General features: G+C 34.9%; 1 protein-coding gene and 1 long non-coding RNA gene across 2 annotated transcripts in view; both read right to left on the bottom strand.

The window, feature by feature from the left end:
* Window positions 1-3,400: 3,400 nt before the first annotated feature.
* On the bottom strand, window positions 3,401-5,326 carry LOC123265556. The gene is made up of 3 exons (XR_006509589.1): window positions 5,174-5,326; window positions 4,917-5,088; window positions 3,401-4,839 (listed from the first exon to the last, which is right to left on the bottom strand). It is a non-coding gene; the product is annotated as an uncharacterized LOC123265556 (long non-coding RNA).
* Window positions 5,327-13,890: 8,564 nt separating this feature from the next.
* LOC123264659 (sesquipedalian-1-like) overlaps window positions 13,891-21,697 on the bottom strand; it is a 32,253-nt gene continuing 24,446 nt past the window's right edge. Inside the window, exon 2 of the mRNA XM_044728076.1 lies at window positions 13,891-14,754. Coding sequence (XP_044584011.1) covers window positions 14,398-14,754 — 357 coding nt within the window. The 3' untranslated portion in view covers window positions 13,891-14,397. The remainder of the gene's footprint in view (window positions 14,755-21,697) is intronic.

The following is a 21,697-nucleotide window of genomic DNA, read 5'->3' as shown; positions in this document are numbered from 1 at the left end:
AGTACACTGAGAAAAAAAAAATACTTTTATTAAGAAAATTTTCTTGATACAAGAATTCATGTTCTTGAAAATTTTCGAGAATATATATTCTTAGCTCAAGAACTTGTTACATTGATTGAAATAATTTTTTCTCCCCTCCGGGCGGAAAGCGTCAATTTTCCTCCCGCTGCGCTACATGAAAATGCCGCTTTCCGCCTCCGTCGAGGAGAAAAATAGTATTCTCACCACGGGCAGGAAATAAGAAAGCCTCAGATCACATGTTTGTCGACCTCGGCTTCGCCTCGGTCAACAATTACATGTAATCTGAGAAATTTCTTATTTTCCTGCCCTAGGTAAGAAATATACTATTTTTGCTCGACGGGCAGAAAGCGTCAACTTTCGGCCCGCTGCGCTAAACGAAAGTGCCGCTTTCTGCCTTCGTCGAGCAAAAAAATAGTATACACTCCACGGGAAGTAAATAAGAAAGCCTCAGATCACATGTTTGTCAACCTCGGCTTCGCCTCGGCCGACAATTACATGTGATCTGAGACATTTCTTACTTTACTTCCCTAGGTGTGTAATATACTATTACTTAATTTAAATAAACCTATTCTCTTGTTTATCTATTATCCAAAGATAAATATTGATGCTCTTCTCTTCAGAAATTAGTAATTAAAAATAATAGAATATTTAATCTCATCGAATTTCTTGAACCAAGAAATTGTTAATTGAGTAAAAGTATTTTTTTTCTCAGTGAATATTTTCAAAAAAACAAATTTTTTTTTATTTTGAATAAATATTTCTTTACATTTCTATAGGTGCTAAGTAGATCCTCTGAAGAAAGGTCAGCTGATATTTCATTTGATAATCAATCTAAAGCGACTTCAAGCATTTCATCAAATAGTAGGAGTGATTTATCAACTATTGATGAAAAACTTGTGAAATTTTTCGTAGGATGCAATCTTCTGTTTAGTATTGTTGAATCAATTCCGTTTAAAGAGTTTGTTAAGTCGTTAAATCCGAACTATCATCTGCCATGCAGAAAAACTCTCTCCAATACGTTGTTAAATAAATTACTCAGCAAAATTTCAAGTGAACACACAAAAATGGATTAGTCAAAAGGAGTAATAGTGATAGATGGTTGGAAAAATTCGGTTGCAAATACTAAAAATGTTGTATGTATTATTCATACAGCAAATGAACCAAGTTTTTTTTTAAACTCTTGGAATTTCACATTGTTATCTGAAGATACACAACAATTAACTAAAGTTATTAAAGAAGCTGTCGAAATAGCCAAAACAAATTATAATAAAACCATCTATGCCGTAGTTTTTGATAACGCTCCAGTTATGACAGCAATAGGTAAAGCTGTAAATTTATGGCATGCAGGATGCAGCAGTCATCATGGAAATTTACTTGCCAAGGACCTTATTGATAAATCATTTGCAGAATCTATAAATACCATTTTACGTACATTCAAAGTTTCTAATTTAGAACGAGAGATAATAGAAAACGGAGGAACAAAAATTAAATTGGCTTGCAAAACTCGTTGGTGCAGTTATCGTGATGCGTTTCGGTGTTGCTTAAAAAATTTAGATATAATGAAAAAAATGATCAGTAATAAATTAAACAATCCGTCTTTTACAAAATCAAAAAAACAAGAGAAATAAAAATTGATTACTTTGAATGATCAGATTTCCGATGATTCTTTAATAACAAAATTACAAGATTTCATCGTTTTATCTGATCCAGTTTGTTCATTAATTAATAAATGTCAACAGTCAAATTTTACTTTACCTGATGCAGCTGAAAAGTGGATGAAATTAAACGTTCCGACTGAGAATGAAAAAATTCAAGAAATTGTCCAAAAACGCATTGACAAAGTATTGACTCCAATTTTATTAGCAGCGAATTTATTGCATACAGATTATCAAGGAAAACAGTTTCGTCATACCGATAAATATTATTCTCAAGCTATTGAATTTATAAGGAATGAATTAAATGAATCTTATCATGATATGGAAGCTTATGAAAATAAAGTTGGAATTTTTGAATCATTACTGAAAAAAGGAAATGTCCCTCCAAAATTATTTTGGCAAATGGCCGAAAACTCATACCCAGTAATTTCTCAATCAGCTCAACAATTGATTAACATTCCATCGTCATCAGCACAAATTGAAAGATTATTTTCAAACTGGTCATTTGTTCATTCTTGTCTTCGAAATCGTTTAACACCCGAACGTTCAGAAAAGTTAATCGACATTTATTATACATTGAAAATGAGTTCTGGAAATTCGAAATGAGTATTTAAAATATATATATTGTGTAATGTGTATGTATTATTATAAAATTTACAATGATAATTAATTTAGTTATATACTTGAAGAAATAAAAATTGTGTTGTAAATAATTTTATTGTTGTGTTTATTAGTAAAGTTGAAATTCACATCAAATATATTTTTAATAAAAATTTTCCAGAATAATGATTTCTTAATTATAAATTATCAGTAAAAGGATGAAATAAATTCGTAAAATATCATGTATCCAGAACAAAGTTTATTTCTACTTTCTATGAAAATTTTTATTATAAAAACAAATCAAATACATACGTAAATAATTACCATATTTAAATTGGTATTTATTGATTATTCTTACATATTTGTTTTAATATTATTGTTACATAACGTTTAGAATTTGTTTGTAATTTGATCATAAACTGAGATCAATAAATTAATCTAATCACAGAAATTAGTAAGAACTCAAATCTCAGTTATTTATTTATCAAATTTTGATCATTTTTAAAAAATAATTAAAATTTGATTATAAGCTAATTTAATAAATAGAATAACTTTTTTAATTTACCACAGTAAAATAATAATAATAATAAGTTACTTTGATCACAGATTTTCATTTTTTAAATAACAATTAAAATTTGCTTATAAGCTAATTTAATAAATAGAATAACTTTTTTAATTTACCACAGTAAAATAATTATAATAATAAGTTACTTTGATCACAGATTTTCATTAATTTAATTTTAATAATTTTTAAGTAACAATTAAAATTTGCTTATAAGCTAACTTAATAAATAGAATAACTTTTTTAATTTACCACAGTAAAATAATTATAATAATAAGTTACTTTGATCACAGATTTTCATTCATTTAATTTTAATGACTGTTGAGTAACAATTAAAATTTGCTTATAAGATGTCTTGTATATAATATAATCCTTAGATAAGTTGTTTTAATTGATCACAGAAAAATATAAATAATTAAATTGCTATTTACAAGTTTATAAAATGTAAATATACTAATTATGATTTAAAATTACAGGTCTTTCATAGGTTGAAACAAACATTCAATATAACAATCTAATTGTTTAATAATAATTCCTATACCTGTATAATATATTTAATGATTGAAAATTTATATATTATATTCTTTGTTAATTAGCATTCATAAATTTAAGATTATAAAAAACACCAGTGAACTTAGGAACTAATTTTTCTGGTAAGTTTTTACCTAAGTCATACTGATTAAATTTTATCGTACATGCTGGTATTTTTAATAATGATTGAGCCAACATACTAAGATTTGGATTTTGTTCTGAAGCTATATACTCCAAAAAGTTTTTGAACAGGTAGATTTAGTAATTAACTTTACAAATAAACCTTTAGAATTTTTAAAACACTCTAATTCCTGCAATCCTGTATCATCTAGTTCATCAATCAAAAATTCATAAACTATATTACTATATTTACTAATTTTCATGAAATAACTACCTCTATATAATGGATGCAAAAAATTTGCCGTCAACGCCTGGGGAGTAATGATTTTTTTTAATTCATTGTCAATGATGTCTAAAAATAATCATTTTTTATCAGTAATCTTAATTTAAACCAATCCTCGATGGCGTCAGCAATATTAAAATCATTTCCACTATTTCTAGTTATAAATTTTGAAAGAAAATCGAATACTGATACAGATTCTTTTAAATTATTCTCAAATACATCATCGAATATGTACAATGTCGTTTCTCGGTTAAACTTTCCCAATCCTTCACCAAGAATTTGACGTAGGAGAGGTAAATTATTAAGACATACCGATAATTTGGAATAGTATAAAAACTGAGCATCTTGTTTGACAGCTGATAGAGTATCTCCACCTCGTTTTACTAATTCTTTTTCAACATCAGTACTTTTTATAGCGTTTAACAGACGATTAATTTTGATTTCTAAAGAATCATCGTGAATTGCTGCATAAGTGTATCGACAGTTTCTAAATGACAATTAAAGTGCCACATAGATATAGATTCCGATGGAAGTTACGATGCTGATGTGGAATCAAGAATACGATTATTTTTTGGTATGTTTATAAATGATATCACAGCATACACTGATATATAATACTTTTTAAGTGCGATCGAGCTTGACTCGTTAATCATTTGCAAATAATTACTTATATAATCACTTTCTTCTCCCAAGATCCAAGACTTTAGAAATAATGTATCATTTCCAGTTCTTGTTATAGCAATAATCTCTAAGCCACTTGTTTGAACAACATTTTTACAAAATAATAATGTTCCTTTTTTCTCCTTCAAGTTTAGTTTACGATCAGTAAATTTATCGTGAGCTTTTTCAAGTAAAGTTGTCGATAACTTAACTTCACTAGGGACTTCATATGCAGGCCGTAATATTTTACAAAATTTTTTAAAATAAAGATCTTGAATTAGATCAAATGATAAATTATTACTATAAAAAAAGTTACTTAAAGATTTCTTCGTTTTTTAGACAATGTTATATTACAGTTATCTTCAGATTCAGAAATTGAATCAGAGTTTTCCCAAATACGCGACTTCCTATAAAATAAATTTATAGTTTAATAATTTTAAATCATAGAAAATTAGAAAAAAATTGAGACTAAGATTAAATTAACCTGTGACTCTTCAATCGTTGTTCAGCGGTATTATTCATTATTTTTTTACACTTTACACATGATGCAACTTGTTTTCCGTTTTCACGAATACGCTGAAATTCTCCTTCTTCCCAAAAACTGTGCTTCGGTCGACCTCCTCTTTGCATATTTTTTTCTTTATGATATTATAATTCTATGAATTATTAATGTAAAAACTTCAATTTAATTAAATATTAGGTTAATAATGATAAATTTTTAGTTTATATTTATTTATTTACTAATTTAAGTTCATCAAAAGTTCGGTAGATGGTGTTGAAATACCTAACGTAAAATACGTCACGTAAGAAACCCAACCGGTAATTTACGTGTATTATACATGTATAAAACTAAGTATAATACGTTAAGTATTTTACGGGCCCTTCCCTGATGGGAAACTACAGTGAAACAAAGATATTTGACAGCTTGCAATTACACACGCCAGGCAGCGCAAGAATAACTTTTACATGAACTATAGCTTAAAGGGGATAGTTTGCCACCGGAAATGTATTAAATTAAAATTGTCAATTTTTATTATAATTACAAAAAATACTGAAATCCGAACAAAAACAGTTTCACTGTAAAAAAATCACGCCAAGTCCACGTTCATAAGACTATTAAGAAAAAAAAAATTTATTTCTTTACAATAGTATATTGTGTGACTAGGGATGAAACAAAACGATTTCAGACCAGAGTGAAGTTGCCTGCCCGAGCGAAGCGAGGGCTGGCATCACTCGGTCTGAAATCGTGTTTCACCCCGCGTCACACATTATATTTTTCATATAAATTGCATTAAAAATGCTAGTTTTAATGTCTGGAGCCAACCAGAACTAGATAGTTTCAGACGAACAGCGAAAATACCATTTTATTATGAAACATAATAAAATAGAAAGTAATAGTTTATTTTTTACCAAACATTATTCGTAAATTGACAAGTTTTCTTTTATCATTCTTATTTATGCTTAATAACAGAATTATGAGATGTCAATACAGTTAACGGTTAGAATGACAATTATAAAGGTATAAAATAAACAAACAATTGATAGGATTGAAAATAAAGCTGGGAAGAAATAATTGATACCTGCCCGGCACAGTCGCATTGGTCTGAAATTGTCTAATTTCGGTTGGCTCAACAGGCATTGAAACTTACATTTTCAATGCAGGTTATATGAAAAAAGATATAAAATAAAAAATTAAAAAATCCAAGTAACCGATATGGTTGTATATGATTTTCGGAAATTAAAAAAAAATTTGTTGTAAATTTAAAAATTAAAAGAAAAAATTTTAGAACGTACTTGGTGTGCGTCATTGTGTACTTCAATTTTTTTTTAAAAGTCCTAGTAGATAGATTTTAGGAATTTCATAAAAAGTGAAATTTTTCGTAACCACGCACACTAAATACGTTCCAAAATTGTTTCTTTTAATTTTTAAATTTACAACAAAATTTTTTTTAATTTCCGAAAATCATATACAACCATATCGGTTACTTGGATTTTTTAATTTTTTATTTTATATCTTTTTGTAAAGAAATAAAATTTTTTTTTCTTAATAGTCTTATGAACGTGGACTTGGCGTGATTTTTTTACAGTAAAACTGTTTTTGTTCGGATTATCTTTTCCATGATTCTTATAGTGAACAGTAGATGGTTTTTTGCTTGACGGGCAGAAAGCGTCAACTTTCGGCCCGCTGCGCTAAACGCAAGTGTCGCTTCCTGCTTTCGTCGAGCAAAAAAATAGTATACACTCCATGGGAAGTAAATAAGAAAAAGCCTCAGATCACATGTTTGTCAACCTCGATTTCACCTCGGCCGACAATTACACGTGATCTGAGACATTTCTTACTTTACTTCCCTAGGTGTGTAATATACTATTTTAACTTCCCACTATGAAAATTAATGATTTCCAAAAAATCAGGAAGTTATTGGTTTCACCTCGGTTTTCAAAAATCGAGTTTTCGTCAGATCTCGACGTTTTGGGGTCCTAGAAAGCTATTCTGACCATTCCTACGGGAATGTCCCTTCGTATGTGTGGGTGTGTGTGTAAACTCTCCTTATAACTTTTGAGCGGCTTGATCGATTGAAATGCGGTTTACGGCATTCAAAAGAGTTTTTTTGCCATTAAATTTCGTGTAAATTTAAATCACTTCGGCTCAGTAGATTTTGAGAAATATCAAAAATAAAACTAAAAAAAAATGATTTTTTGGAATAACTTTTAAACTAATGTATCGGTTGATTCCAAAATCTAATTAGCTCTCAATCACAAAAAACAACAATGATTTCGACAAATCGCGTCTAAGTCGGTTCAATTATTCAAGAGAAAATCGTCGAAAAATTTCAAAAAAAGTCATTTTAAATTTCGGAAGACCGGTGTTTTTGAAATGTTGAGAGTAGAGCATCACCTCAACGCTCCGCTTATAAGGCGTGCAAAAGTGAATTTATTACACTAGTTCAAAATTTCTGCTTGGATCGTTCAGCAAATAAGGAATAATCTTTTTGTACTTAAATAACTGCGTCAACTGCCGCGAACCTCATCAAAATCGGTCGATTGGTTTAGTAAATATCGTTATCAAAAAATTTGGAAAAAAATGTTTTTTTTCAAATAATTTCAATGTTTCTTCTCATATCGTTTTTAAAGTTACAAGCAAACTATTAGTGAGCGTGTTCAGCCGAACTAAGTCCTGAGTAAACTTAGTTAGCCTAAGTATAGTCAAAGCATTACTTGCTATACATATATCTATCTACTGTTGTATAGCCCCAAATTGGCTATAGTAAATTTATTGAGTTCTTTTAATTCGCCCGTTGGAACGCGGTAGGGCGTTCAACTCGCAGTAAATAGATTAAGGCGGGAGAATAGATTTAAATTTGAATAATTTAAAATAAATTATATAAATATTTAATGAATTTAAAACGCTCAGATTATTTTAGTTTAATTTAGATTTGCCTTGCGCGCAAATCTATTATTAATTATTCGATAGGTTACAAAATAAAAAGTACCGACAATAATTTCGAAAAAGGAAAATTTGCGTAGTGTACTACAGTCTTGCTTTTTGATAAGTCTCTTCTTGTTCCTTGGTTTTCGACTCCTCTGCTTGAGATGTTCGTACCTTTGGAGTGGGAGAGTCCCAGAGGGTAGTGAGGGTAGTTGCGTGCGCCTCTGCGACTCCTGTCTTCGGCAAGCATCCCTTCTCGAGTTGGCAAAAATGGGACTATGCTGCGATGACGTCACGGCGACTCGACATTCTCAGACTATATGCAACCCGCATGGATGCTTGGTTTTTATGACCTAGTCTTGAGTACTCGAGCAATCCCTTTTTTAAGCGAACGTTTTGGAAAATAAGTTACTTAGGGGATTATGATAATAAAAAGAGTAATAAATAAAGATCTCCGGGTTTTCCCAGCATTGTAAAGAGTATTTCCAAAACGTTCGGCATCTTATCCTAAGTGACCATTACAATTAACGTAGGTTTATTTTAACAAAGAAATTTTTTCTTAGCATGTCTAAACTAACTGGACAGTACTAAAAGTTTTTATAAGTTTTTCCTTGAGAATTTCCGGTAATTATAAATTCGTCTATACCCTAAAATTTATGATAGAAAATTTCCCATAGTTAACAATAGAATTTAAAATAGAAAGGTTTATAATTTTTTTAAAGATTCTTATTTTTCTTACCGATACTATCTATCTATATATATATAGGAGACTTTCTATAGATATAGATAGTCACTCATCACGATATCTCTGGAACTATAAGACCTAGAGACTTGAAATTTGGTAGGAATATTCCTTTCGCCGTGTAAAGGTCAGCTAAGAACGGATTTTACGAAATTCCACCTACAAGGGGGTTTGCGGGGGCGTTGACAATGGAAAATTCCCATTTTTAAACTATAGCTCCTATTGACTCCAAATTTGGCAGGAATCTCCTATATGTGATGTAGAAATGATCTAAGAGCGGATTTTATGACAATCCACTCCCAATATGGATTGCGGGGGTGGGCGTTAACAATGAAAATTTAAAATTTCCAAGCTATAGCTCCTAGAGAATCCTAATTTTGTATGAATTTTTTGTAAGTGATGTAAAAATAATTTATAAACGAATTTAACGATATCCTACTCCACAAGAGGTTGCGGGGGTGGGTGTTAATAATGAAAATTTTAAATTTCCGAGCCGTAGCTCCTATAGGCTACAAATTTAGTAAGAATCTGCTCTATGTGATGTATAAATGATTCAAGAGTGGATTTAATGACAGCCTACTCCCAATACGGATTGTGGGGGTGGGTATTAACAATGACAATTTTTAATTTTCATGCTATAGCTCCTACAGACTCCAATTAGGTAGGAATTTTCTCTAAGAGATGTAGAGATAATATACGAACGAATTTTAAGATACCTCACAGGAGTTTGCGGGGGTGGATGTTCACAATTAAAATTTTTAATTTCCAAGCTATAGCTCTTATGGACTCCAAATTTGGTAAGAATCTTCTATGTGATGTAGAAATAATCTAAGAGCGGATTTTACGACGAATCACCCCCAATAAGGATTGCTAGGGTGGGTGTTGACCAAAAAAAATCTTAATTTCCAAAATATAGCTTCTAAAAGGCGTAAATTTGGTAGGAATTTTTTATTTGTAATGTATAGATCGTCTCAAAACGGATTTCAATAAATTCTACTTCCGATAGGGATTGCGGGGGTGGGTGTTAGAATTTCAAATTTCCATTTCCAAACTCTGACTTCTACAAACATGAAATTAGGTAGGAATTTTTCATTTGTCATGAGATCATCTCAAAACGGATCCCAAAAAATTCTACTTCCGATAGGGATTGCGGGGGTGGGTGTTAAAATCTACAATTTTACTTTCCAAACTGTAACTCCTGCAGATTCTAAATATGGTAGGAATCTTCGTGTACGATGTTATGTTCAGCTGAGAATGGATTTTCTCGAATTCTAACCCCAAAAGGGATGGTGGGGGCGTTAACAATGAAAATTTCTCATTTCCAATCGATAGTTTTTATAGACTCGAAGTTTTGTTGAAATCATTTATTTATAATGTAGAAATTATCTCGAATAGGATCTCACGAAATTCCTCCCCTACATAGAAGTGCGGGAGTAGTAATTGTCAAAAAATTCATATTCTTTAAATACAGTTCCTACAAATATACAATTTGATAGAATCTGAAGAGATACAGGCAAATACCGGGATGGCCTCCAAGGTCAACGGATTTAAATATTTTTCTATCTTAATAGTGATATTTTCTTACAACAATCGTCTCTTTGGCAGCGACAAAAAAGTCGACTAAGAATTTTACATACATTTTTTTTTGCTGATCACATAACCGATGAATTGTTCTTATTACGGGATCGCAAAAATGTAACAGATTAAAAGCATTGCATTTTCTAAACACATGATATATAGAAAAAAAATTTGGCTACTCATTTTAAGAAAATTCGTAAAAAACAATTACAAATAATTTTCTAGGTATAATTGATGTTACGGAAGAAATTTTAATTAACAGCGAAATTCGTCACAATTTAAGCTAGGCAGATTTCATCTTCACTTATGAGACCTGCAATTACTTTAACTAAAACTTACAATGCTCATTTAAATTTTTTTTTCTTCGTGTCAATTAATATTCATTTTTGGAAAAAAGCCACGGGAATGTTATAGTGATTGCACATTGAAAGTTACAATGAATTTTAGCTAGAATAGTCATGTAGACAAAATATGCAGACCAATTTGATGGAATTTGGAATCTGTGCAAGTCAAAAACATCCAATTAAATTTCAAATCTAGATCTAAAAATACAATTCTATAAAGCGCCTAGCGGAGCGGGCGGGTAACAGCTAGTTACAAATAAAATACATGTATTTTAAATCTTCCTGGGTTTTTCCCGCTGTCATTTATTGCAGCCATCTTTTTTATAAGTAATTCTATATTAATATATAGAGAGCGTTGTGATCAATCCTTTCGGATTCACAACACTACTATACTATACTGAGACACTACAAAATGTCCCGATGTTACCAGCCTAGCGAACTATCACCCGAAATTTTCGTTACCGACACTAGCTAAATTAATGTGCAGCCCCGTGACGTCACAAGACGACACGAGGAGGGAAAAATCAGCTACGAACCTAAAAACTTGAGCGGTGATCGCTACTTCGATCTATCCCCCGGTGTCAACCACCACGCTAGATATTTCTTAATCAATCTTACCACTATTACCACTATTACCACTATTACTACTATTCGGTGATTACTCACCAAAATCATATATAAAATCTATTATTAATTATTATAAAATCTTATACTACTTTTATTAATATTATCAGTTCATATTAGGTGATAATTCACCACAATTATTGTTAAACCACGTATATTTCTATTATTAAGTGTATGTTCTCTTTATTATCAATATTCTATTAAGTTGCGTTACCAAGTTATTCATAAAATTATAACACAAGTGAATAATTGTGCAATAAAATTTAGTTCATTGTTAATACTACTATATATCATTATTGAAACAACACCACACAACTATTTCGACCAATCTCGTCAATCAAAAGGGTCAATCAAGGACAAAGGGTCATCTTCGCAGTCAAATTTGTAAGTAATTAAAGCAAGTTAACTGGCACGCGCGAGAACTTTTGTCTAGACCTTTTCTATTAAACAAAATACCGACATTCATACGGAAGCGGAATATTCCAAAGAGCAGTGGATCCCAAAACTTTTTATGAAACTTAGGCGACTATTCTCTTATCCGCGAGGTTTAGTGGGCTAAGGAATTAAATTTTTTAAGATTGAAAAATTTAGTGTTTCAATACATATCTTACTAAGTTTACTCAGGACTTAGTTCGGCTGAACACGCTCAGTGTTCGAAAAACTGTGTTGAACGCCGCCCAGTTTTTAAAAATCGGTCAATCGGTTTGTAAGGTATTTAATTCAATTAAAAAAAAAAAAAAATATGGCTGTTGAAAAATTATTCAATTCTTCATCAGCTTGAATTTCTTTCTGAGAATTTTTATAAAGCTCTCCTTAACAAGCTAAATTTACTGAATATAAAGTAGACTTTTGGGCTCGAAGAGGTCAAAAGCGTATAAAAGTTCTATCATGGATCTTGGTACGTTTTTATATATTTATTATTTAAAAATTCAGGCTTGGACGCGCTTGATGATTTATGGATCATTTATATCATAGGGTGGGCCCGTTGCTTTATTCTCTCCTAAAAATTAACTTGAAGAAGAATCTAAGTAAAATAAAACACATCAATTTTCAAGGGATAGTAATAATGAATAAAATTCATCACCACCGAAACAGTAATAATTCTAAGAATGTTCAGTCACTAAAGTCTTTATTTAAAATTTTAATACTTTTTAATTTAGCAAAAATGTAATAAGTATTAATTATAGGTTACTAGTGAAAACTTACTGTCATATTGACAAAAAATTTTTTTTTAACAGTCGAAACCATCTTTTTCTCGCTTTGCTCTCACGGAGTTCAACGAAACTATCTCTGTCGCACTCCCAACAGCAGAGCAATTGCAGTTTCGATTGGTTTCACGAAACGAATGAAATTTTTGAAAAAAACGCTTTGTGGTGAAATAGTTTATTAAATTATCGATCATCTCTAAAAACGTTTTTTCAAAATTTCCATTCGTTTCGCTAAACCGATTGAAACTGCAATCACTGGTCTCGCCTGTTAATTTCAATTAATTTTATACTGACGAAATTAAAAATAATAATAACTAATAACTTTCGAACAAATCAACCGATTAAAAAATGCTTGGCAACATTTAGCGCAGTTAAGATAGCCTTACTAAAATACTCAGAAAGAAATCCGATCTGATTAAGAATTGCAGAATTATATTAAAAAAATTTTCCTCCCCTCCAGGCGGAAAGCGTCAATTTTCCTCCCGCAGCGCTAAACGAAAATGCCGCTTTCCGCCTCCGTCGAGGTGAAAAACAGTATTCTCACCACGGGCAGGAAATAAGAAAGCCTCAAATCACATGTAATTGTTGGCCGAGGCTTCGACTTACATGTGATCTGAGACATTTCTTACTTTCCTGCCCTAGGTGAGTAATATCCTATTTTCAAAATTAAACATCTTACGAATGAATCAAGTGATTTTTACAAGCTTGGCGGCAATCAACGAAATTTTTCAGGAATAAATAGTATTAAACTTATTACATTTAAAACAATCCAAAAAATAATTTCTAGGCTACTTGAAAGAAACTCTTTTTTCCAAATTTCTCGACAATATTTGCGGTTTGCAGCAATCAATCTTGTTTTTGAAAATTAAAAGTTGATTAAATTTTGAAATCGATCGATACAATAGTTCAAAAGTTATCAAAAAAAAAACATTTTTTTGAAAATTTCATTTTTGAGAAAACCAAAAACGACTTAATTTTTGAAAATCATTCATTTTCATTGCGGAAAATTAAAAAAAAAGAAAAACGGTGGAAAGTTTCAAATATTATCGTTAGGGAATATAAATATATGCACAAAAAAAAATTTACTTGAATCAATTAAACAACTTTGAAGAACTTTATTTTTCTGATTTCAGTAGAAAAATTCTTGAACTATCAAATATTTCTAGTTTAAGTAAAGTTTTCTTTACTTGATTTAAGAATTTTTCGTCTTTATTCAAGACAGTAAAACCTTTAAAAATTATTTTCTTGGTTCAAGAACTTATGTCTTGATTCAAATTAATTTTTTTTTTTTTTTTTCAGTATATATATAAACTTTAGAACTATGTAAATTTTTTGAATCAGCTTGACGAGCTGAGTCGTTGTATGACAAAATTCTTCAAAAGTTCCTTTATCAGGACAGATGCAATGAAATATATTTCTATGAAATCTAAGTGAAACACGAGTTCTTTTGAATTTTTGGCTGATAATAATAATAAAAAATTTCGAAGTTAGCGGTCAAGCCCAAATTTCGTGAAAGCCAAAAAAGACAAACAGTATATAATTGAAAAATGTTTCAATAGAAGTGAAATAGACATAATCTGCCAGTAGCTCGCTCATCATTATGATTGGTAGTTTTTCTCGTGGTTTTAATCATATGTTGTAAATGATCGGACTTCACCAATTCTTAGATCTAATTGTGCACGGGTAATTAAATTGGCCTCAAATCGTTGTTCTTGGTTGTTAAAAATGAATAGAAACCTAGTATTTTCTTTTAAATAAATAATTTATACGAACAGGTATTGAAATATGTAAACGAATAAGAAAAAATATATTTTAAATACAGCATACTTTTTGGATAAATATTATTATTTATTATCATTCTCAAATCCGTAATAGTTAACTAAAAAATATTATAAACATTTTATTCCAACTGCTATATATGATTCTTTAAACTATGCCAATTTAGAAAAAAATATCCTTAAAAAAATACTAAGGAAGAATATGACAAACCATGCACATTTTATGATAACTCTCTAAATATAATTGATTCATTCGTATATATATTAAAGGGATATTAATGGCATATCCGCACACTTTTTCAGGTGTCTCCAATCGTTTATATCGGCAAGTACTCGTCGACCATAGGAATTATGTAGTTCTCGAAATGAAACTTTATTTCTAGGAATATTTTCTGTTCTTCCGGGCGCTGATTTCACACTTTGAGATCTTTTATGAAACTCAGGTCTATTGAACGGGTTATGTCGCATTCTTGGAGGCGGTTTTGGTAATTCAGATTCCGAGACACCTTTCAAGCTTTCTTTTGCAGCTAAGTCCAATTGTCTTTGAAGTTCCGCTACCATGAGTTTTATATAGTCATAACTGGCGCAAGCTAGTGCTTTCATCCACTGTTCCATTGATTCCTGTAAAAAATATTGAATATCTCTTTATTCAGGCTCAAAATTTGGATGTGAATATATATTAGTGATCTAAACAGGGATTTTTTGATCATTTTTCATTGTTAAATTCAATTTTTTGATATTTTTCAGTTCTTATATGGAAACACTTCCTAGACAATTTTGAGATTTATTTGATCACCCGTTCAAAAGATATCAAATTTTTGTAGTTGCTCTTTTTTAACTTCCCGCTAAGAAAATTAAAAATTAAAAAAAATCGGGAAGTTATTGGTTTTACCCCGTTTTTCGAAAATCGAGTTTTCACCAGATCTCGAGGTTTTAAAGTTCTAGGAAGCTTCCCTGAATATTTTCGCGATGATGTCCGTATGTGTGTGTATGTGTGTGTGTGTGTGTGTTTTTTTTTTTTTTTTTAGGGGGGGGAATCCTTTTTACGGATTCTAGGCATAGCTGTTTGGCCTGGATATGTGGCGACTCGACGCAGCGTCATACTAAAACTCGACACTAACGCCCCTACCCACTAAACCCTAAACCCCTTTTCCTTCTTTCCTCTAATCCCTCATGGAAACCGCCGTCAGGCATTACTTCGTGAAGGGAGGATCTAGCTACTGCTCTTCCTTCTGGTGGCTAAGGTGTTAACTACCTTCCTTCTATCTTCTGCTATTTGCTCTTTTTCTTTCGGTGGAACGCAAGTCTTTAAGGACTTCTGTTGCAAACGTGTTAGTAGCGTTCCAGGCAGCTTCTGATGACAACATTGCTTCCACTAGTGAATCTGGTTGCATTCTCTGGTTTAGGATCCTCTCCAGTTCTTCACGCTGTGGATCGAAACGAGGACATACAAAGAAGACGTGCTCCGCGTCTTCAGCAGCTCCTGGGCAGGACGGGCACTCCGAAGAGTCATCGTGCTTAAAGCGGTGTAGATACTCTCGAAAACACCCATGTCCCGACAACATCTGCGTAAGATAGTAATTGACCTCACCGTGATTCCGGTTAAGCCAAATGTCGATCCGAGGTATGAGACGGTGCGTCCACCTACCCTTCTCTGCAGCATCCCATTGTAGTTGCCATCGGCCTATGCTCTTCTGCCGTTCTTCAATTCTAAGTTCTTCAGGGATCAGTGCAGTTGACCTTTTTCGTTGGTAAAGGGCCCGTCTTTCCTCTGCTAGAACTCTAAGAGGTAGGGTTCCAGCAATGACGCACACTGCTTCTTCTGATATAGTGCGGAAGGCACTAGCTACTCGTAGGGCACTCAGTCGATATACTGATCCAGCCTTTCTCCATGATTCTTGCGTCTTTAATGCGTCGGCCCAAATGGATATTCCGTAAGTGAGCACCGATGTGACTACTGATGACAATAATAGCCTCCTGCTCTGTTTTGGGCCTCCGACGTTCGGCATCAGTCGTGCGAGACTAGCCCTCACTACTGACGCTTTGGCACTGACATGTTCCACTTGCTGCTTGAAGTTGAGCCGGGCATCAAGCATCACTCCCAAATATCGGATATAAGGTTGTGATGTGATTTCTTGTTCGCCGACTTTCAGCTTAATGGTCTCTACCACTTTTCTGCTGGTAATAAGTACTGCCTCAGTCTTGTGTTGCGCCAGTTGCGGGTTCACTGCGTCCATCCACCGGTTAACGTGCTCAAAAGTGAGATCGAACATATGATTTATCTCGTCAAGGTGTTTGGCAACGATCACTACGGCTACGTCATCTGCATATGCTACGAGTTTGACGTTTCTTGGCAGAGTTAGTCTTAATAGACCGTCATACATAATGTTCCACAGGAGCGGGCCTAGAACTGAACCTTGTGGTACCCCTCCAGTAATATCATACTCTCTCGGACCGTTCTTCGTGTCATACTTCAGGACCCTGTTTTTAACCCTTTCACGGTTCTGGGCGTTTCTCCCACTCTTTTCCTACTCGCGGGGCAAGGGGACTGCACGCAATCCAGTGAGCGGAGCGCAGGGGCGTATAGTAAAGGTTCTTAAAAAATAACTCTCTGACAAGAAAATGTTAAACAAATGTTTTTTTTTTTACTTATCAACTTTGTTGGTACAGAAATTATAATTTATTTGTTATGAATATTCTTTAATTTTTTTATGTAATAAAACTTTGTACAGTGATAAAAAATTTAACTTGACTCAAGAGCAAGAATCTTAAACCAAGAACACTATTTTGAAGAAAAAGAATTTCTTGAGTCAAGATATAATTCTTGGTTCAAGAAAAATTTCTCGATTTAAGAATTTTTCTTCTTGCTTCGAGAGTTTAAATGAAAACAATAACCTCATTAATAATTTACACGGTAAAGCTATAAAAACAATAAATACGGTCCTGAGTGAGCACGCGGCGGGCACGAAAATCTGGTGGCGGGAGTTAGTCCGCTCACGCGACTGGCTATCCCCACTCCGGGAGAAAAAGTACGACTCAGTCCGAATCGACCGTGAAAGGGTTAAAGTAGCTTGCTACGATCTTAAGCAGGTATTCTGGTACATTCTTCTCTTGGAGGGCCTGCATGATGCATTTCCAATTGGCGGAGTTGAAGGCGTTTCTGATGTCTAGTGTCACCACCAGGCAATACTTCTTCGTTCCGCCTTTCCATCTGGTTCCTGCGATTGCTTCCTTGGCCGTATCAACAACCTGTTTGATTGCGTCCAGGGTTGATCGTCCTTTCCGGAATCCATACTGATTGTCTGCCAGGAGTGGGTCGAATACTGCTTCAATTCTCTGGTGAATTATGCGCTCAAATATCTTACCCGCCGTATCTAGCATGCAAAGTGGTCGGTAAGATGACGGTTCTTCTGGTGGTTTCTTCCCTTTAGGTAACAGTACCAATCGTTGCTGTTTCCACTTACGAGGAAAAGTCCCCTCCTTGAGGCATGCATTATAAGCGTCGAGGAATAATGTTGGAGCTGCCTTTATGATGGTTTTCAAGGCTATATTAGGGATTCCGTCCAATCCCGGCGCTTTATTATTCCCTACACGGTTACAGGCCTCCAGCAGTTCTTCTTCAGTGATAGGTGGAATGTCGTCCAGTTCGCCTGGCGCCAACTGGTAATCGAAGTTGCGTTGCTGTGGGAACAGTGCAGTGACGATTTTTTGAAGAAGTTGAGGACACGTAGGTGATGGCATTTGTTGTTTTTTCAGGTGGGTCATAACCACCTTATAAGGCCTACCCCACACGTCTTTATCCACCTCGTATATAAGCTCTTTCCAGCATCTTCTTTTGCTCTCTTTGATGGCTTTATTCAGTTCACGACGCGCCTTTTTGTACTCTGCGATCAGCTCCACTGAGTTGAGCCGTTGATAGCCGCGCTGGGAGATTCTTCTCTTTCTATGACACTCTTTACGGAGGACGCTGATGTGGTCGTTCCACCAATGCACCGAAGGTCTCGAATTTATGCCACGTTTACGAGGCATACTTGCATCACAAGCATGTGTTACTCTCCTCATCAGGTCCTTAGTATGTTGTTCTGCACATCCAGTGTTGATCGGATCACCATCGAGGGCTATTAGCAATGCTTCTGGGTCAAAAGATTTCACCTTCCAACCAACGATGTTAGACTGCTTGATTGGTCTCTTGAGGTTCTGGTCGTTTGATATTTCCCAGAATATCGCATGATGGTCGCTGGAAGTGTAGATGTCCAACACTTTCCAGTTGTAGTCACCTCTAGCAAGGCTATTACTGACAAAAGTGAGGTCTACAATTGAGCTTGCGTCACCTTTGGTGTAGGTCGGCGTATCACCACTGTTGAGCGAAACTACATCTAGTGTAGTAAAGGCCTCTAGTAGTGCTTTCCCTCGTGCGTTGGTATGTTTGCTGCCCCAGTCAACTGCCCAGGAGTTGAAGTCTCCGGCTATCGCTACTGGATGGTATTGCTTCGCATTTTCAGTTAGTCGATCCAAGAAATCAGTGAAGTCAACAATGGAGAGGCTAGGTGGTGCGTAGCAGCTATAGAAGCGGATGCCCTCTACTGATACTGCTACAAAGCCGGCATTGCTGTTGTCGACTGCATTTTGGAAAGGGAGCTTGCCACATGACCAGATGACAGCTTTGGATGTGCTATCAGATTCCCAGGGTTGGGTACTCAGGTGTTTATATGGCTCTGCTATTAGTACCAAGTCAAGCTCTAATTCTCGCACGGATTGCATGAGCAGGTCATGCGCTGCCTCACAATGGTTGAGATTGAGCTGTAGTATCCTCATGGTTGTTTGTTCGTCAACTTCTGGAGCGCTTCCTGAAATACCGGGCACCTGTGGGTGCCGGCATGGTGAGCCACGTCCTTTGCTCCTTGCTGCTCAGCACATATTGCACACTTGGCAGGATTTTTACAGTCAGAGATACGGTGCCCTTCTTGTCCACATCTGATGCAGAGTTTAGACCGGTCTACTTGGCTTTTACATTAGGACCCAACATGTCCGAAGTGCCAGCATTTAAAGCATTGGACTGGTCTTCTAGTTGCTCTTATTCGGCAATTGACCCAGCCAATCCTTATTTTGCCGCTTCCTTCCAGTAGCTGTTGTGCTCCAGCTGCTGGTAGTGTCACTGTAGCCGTTTGCGTACCTCTGTAGGCCTTACGGATCTTGATAGCCTCTAGTGGTATTTCGCAAGTTTCTCCGGTTTCCGTTTTCAGGGCAGTCTGAATGTGCTCCTTCGTCATGTCATCAATGTCTCGGATCTCGATGGTCTCCTGCGGTCCTTTGCAGATTACTTCGGCCTCTTTTTGAAGAATATCCATGATGGTCTTTTGCAAGGCTTGGCCTTTGTCGATACTCTTCTTTGAAAGCGTAATCAGCATGTCCCCAGTTTTGGTTTTGTGGATCTTTTCCACGGTTGTGCGGACCTGTTTGTCAGGGACGGCCTGCTTTATACGACGCAATATTTCGGCGTACTTCTCCTTCTCGACCGGACGGATGATCAGAGCGTCAGGCCTGGTCCATTTTCGCGGTTTCTTCCGCTTAGGTTCCGGCCGGGGCTCTTTCGGCGGTTGCTTTGGGAGTTGCTCTCTAGCTAGCCTTCTCTTCTCCTTCTTAGACTGTACTTTTTCCCAGTCAGTCGTCTTCTTAGGTTCGTCGACCTGCCCTGCCAGTCGTTGGAGAGGGCTTTTTTTCAAGTCCTTCTTCTTTGTGACTTTATCGGTTGGCTCTGGCGAGTTTCGGTCCTTTCTCTTTCCAGGCCTTGTGTCAGTTTCACCCTTGTCTTCAGCGACTGATTCACCATCACCTTCAGCTCCGGTGTCCATTGCTTCATCAGTCACGAGGACAGCCTGACAGGCTTTCTCCGGTGTAGCATGAGAAATGCGCTGCAATGATGAGCACCACTTCTCATCCAGCTCTCAAACCTTTGAAGGGCGTTAGTTACACCAGTCATCTTGGATTTTATCTCTTTGTGAATGTTGACCTTTGGTTGGACGAAATCATTCAGCTCACTGATCAGCTTTTCAAGGCGTTTGAGCGCTTGCGAACGCTTCATTTCAGTGCTTGCGTCAATCGCTGCTTGTTGGGCATGAGGCCCGTTTTCACTATTGTTGTTTTCCTGAATTTTACTCATACTTTTAAATTCACCAGCGCATCGTACGGAGTGGAGCGGGTTGTCATAACTAGGAACGGGTGTACCCTCCGAGATAGTACTCCTACCCCAGTTCCCTGAGGCCTAGCCGACACTTAGCCAGTCCCGGAATACACGGACGGACTAGACTCGCTCGGAGCGGTGAAGATTTCGATCTCTAACACTCACTGTGTACTTCCTGATCAAGGCCCGAAGTGGCTGGCTCCTGATCCACTGCTGCAACTTACACCTCGGCAGAGCAAGCTCACATCAGCCGTGGCCTGCATCGTCGGAAACTACGACACGAGGTTCCGGTCACTCCCAGTGGGTCACAGCAGGGAACGATCGTCTTGCTAGGTCAGTTAGTGTGACCAACCCATTAAAGGGGAGTTTTGTCCACGGGAGCGTATTTTGTTTGGTTATTTTGCTTGGCTCCTACCCGCTGTACCTCATCAACTAAGAGATTAAGTGTCATCCAAGGACAGCGAGCGTTCTCCCATCCGCTCGGGGAGACGCGCCCGGTAGCAGTATCTCTTCTGCCCCGAGTGTGTGTGTGTGTGTGTGTGTGTGTGTGTGTGTGTGTGTGTGTGTGTGTGTGTGTGTGTGTGATTATATGGATGTGATCCCCTTATAGCTTTTGAACGGCTTGACCGTTTTCATCGTTTTCATCAATAACTTCCCGAATTTAAAAAAATTTTCAATTTTTCTTAGCGGGAAGTTTGAAACGAGGTGTTTTGTTTCTCTTGGTCACCCCTTCTATTTATTAAAGGCGCCACTGGATTTTTGGACTCAGTATCCAGAACATGGAGTAATAGGTCAGGGTCGTGAGAGATTGCTGAAAGGAACCAAAACTTAAACACAGAAGTTCGTTTTTTGAAAATTGTTTATTTATCCAATCCCTTTTACAATTGAAATAATGGCCAATATAACAATTTATAAAATTTCATAGAATAAAATTCACTCTCACCCCACTCTCATACGGTATATTTCGCGCTGTCCAGCTGGACTCTCACGTGGATGTAGTACCCGTTGTCCACTGGTCTCTCACGTTACTCCCCTGATAAAACGAAATGATTTGAAATGATTAAAAAATGTTAATCATTCTAAATCATTTTTAATCATAAAAATATAATTAAAAATTATTTGAAATGATTAAGAATTTTAAATCATTTTCAATCATTTTTAATCATAAAAATATAATTAAAAATTATTCAAAATGATTAAGAATTTTAAATCATTTTTAATCATAAAATTATGATTAAAAATGATTTGAAATGATTGAAAATTCTTAATTATTTTTAATTATATTTTTATCATTAAAATTGATTCAATACTTTCAAATGTTTTAATGAATTATTTTCATTCATCTTTTTTTTAAATAAATAGTTTTTTAAAGAATTAGAAATG

Source organism: Cotesia glomerata, linkage group LG5 (genome assembly GCF_020080835.1).
Source record: "Cotesia glomerata isolate CgM1 linkage group LG5, MPM_Cglom_v2.3, whole genome shotgun sequence".
NCBI classification, from domain to species: Eukaryota; Metazoa; Arthropoda; class Insecta; order Hymenoptera; family Braconidae; genus Cotesia; species Cotesia glomerata.
The sequence above is the reverse complement of the archived record's forward strand: the minus strand, read 5'-3'. Positions and strand labels throughout refer to the sequence as shown.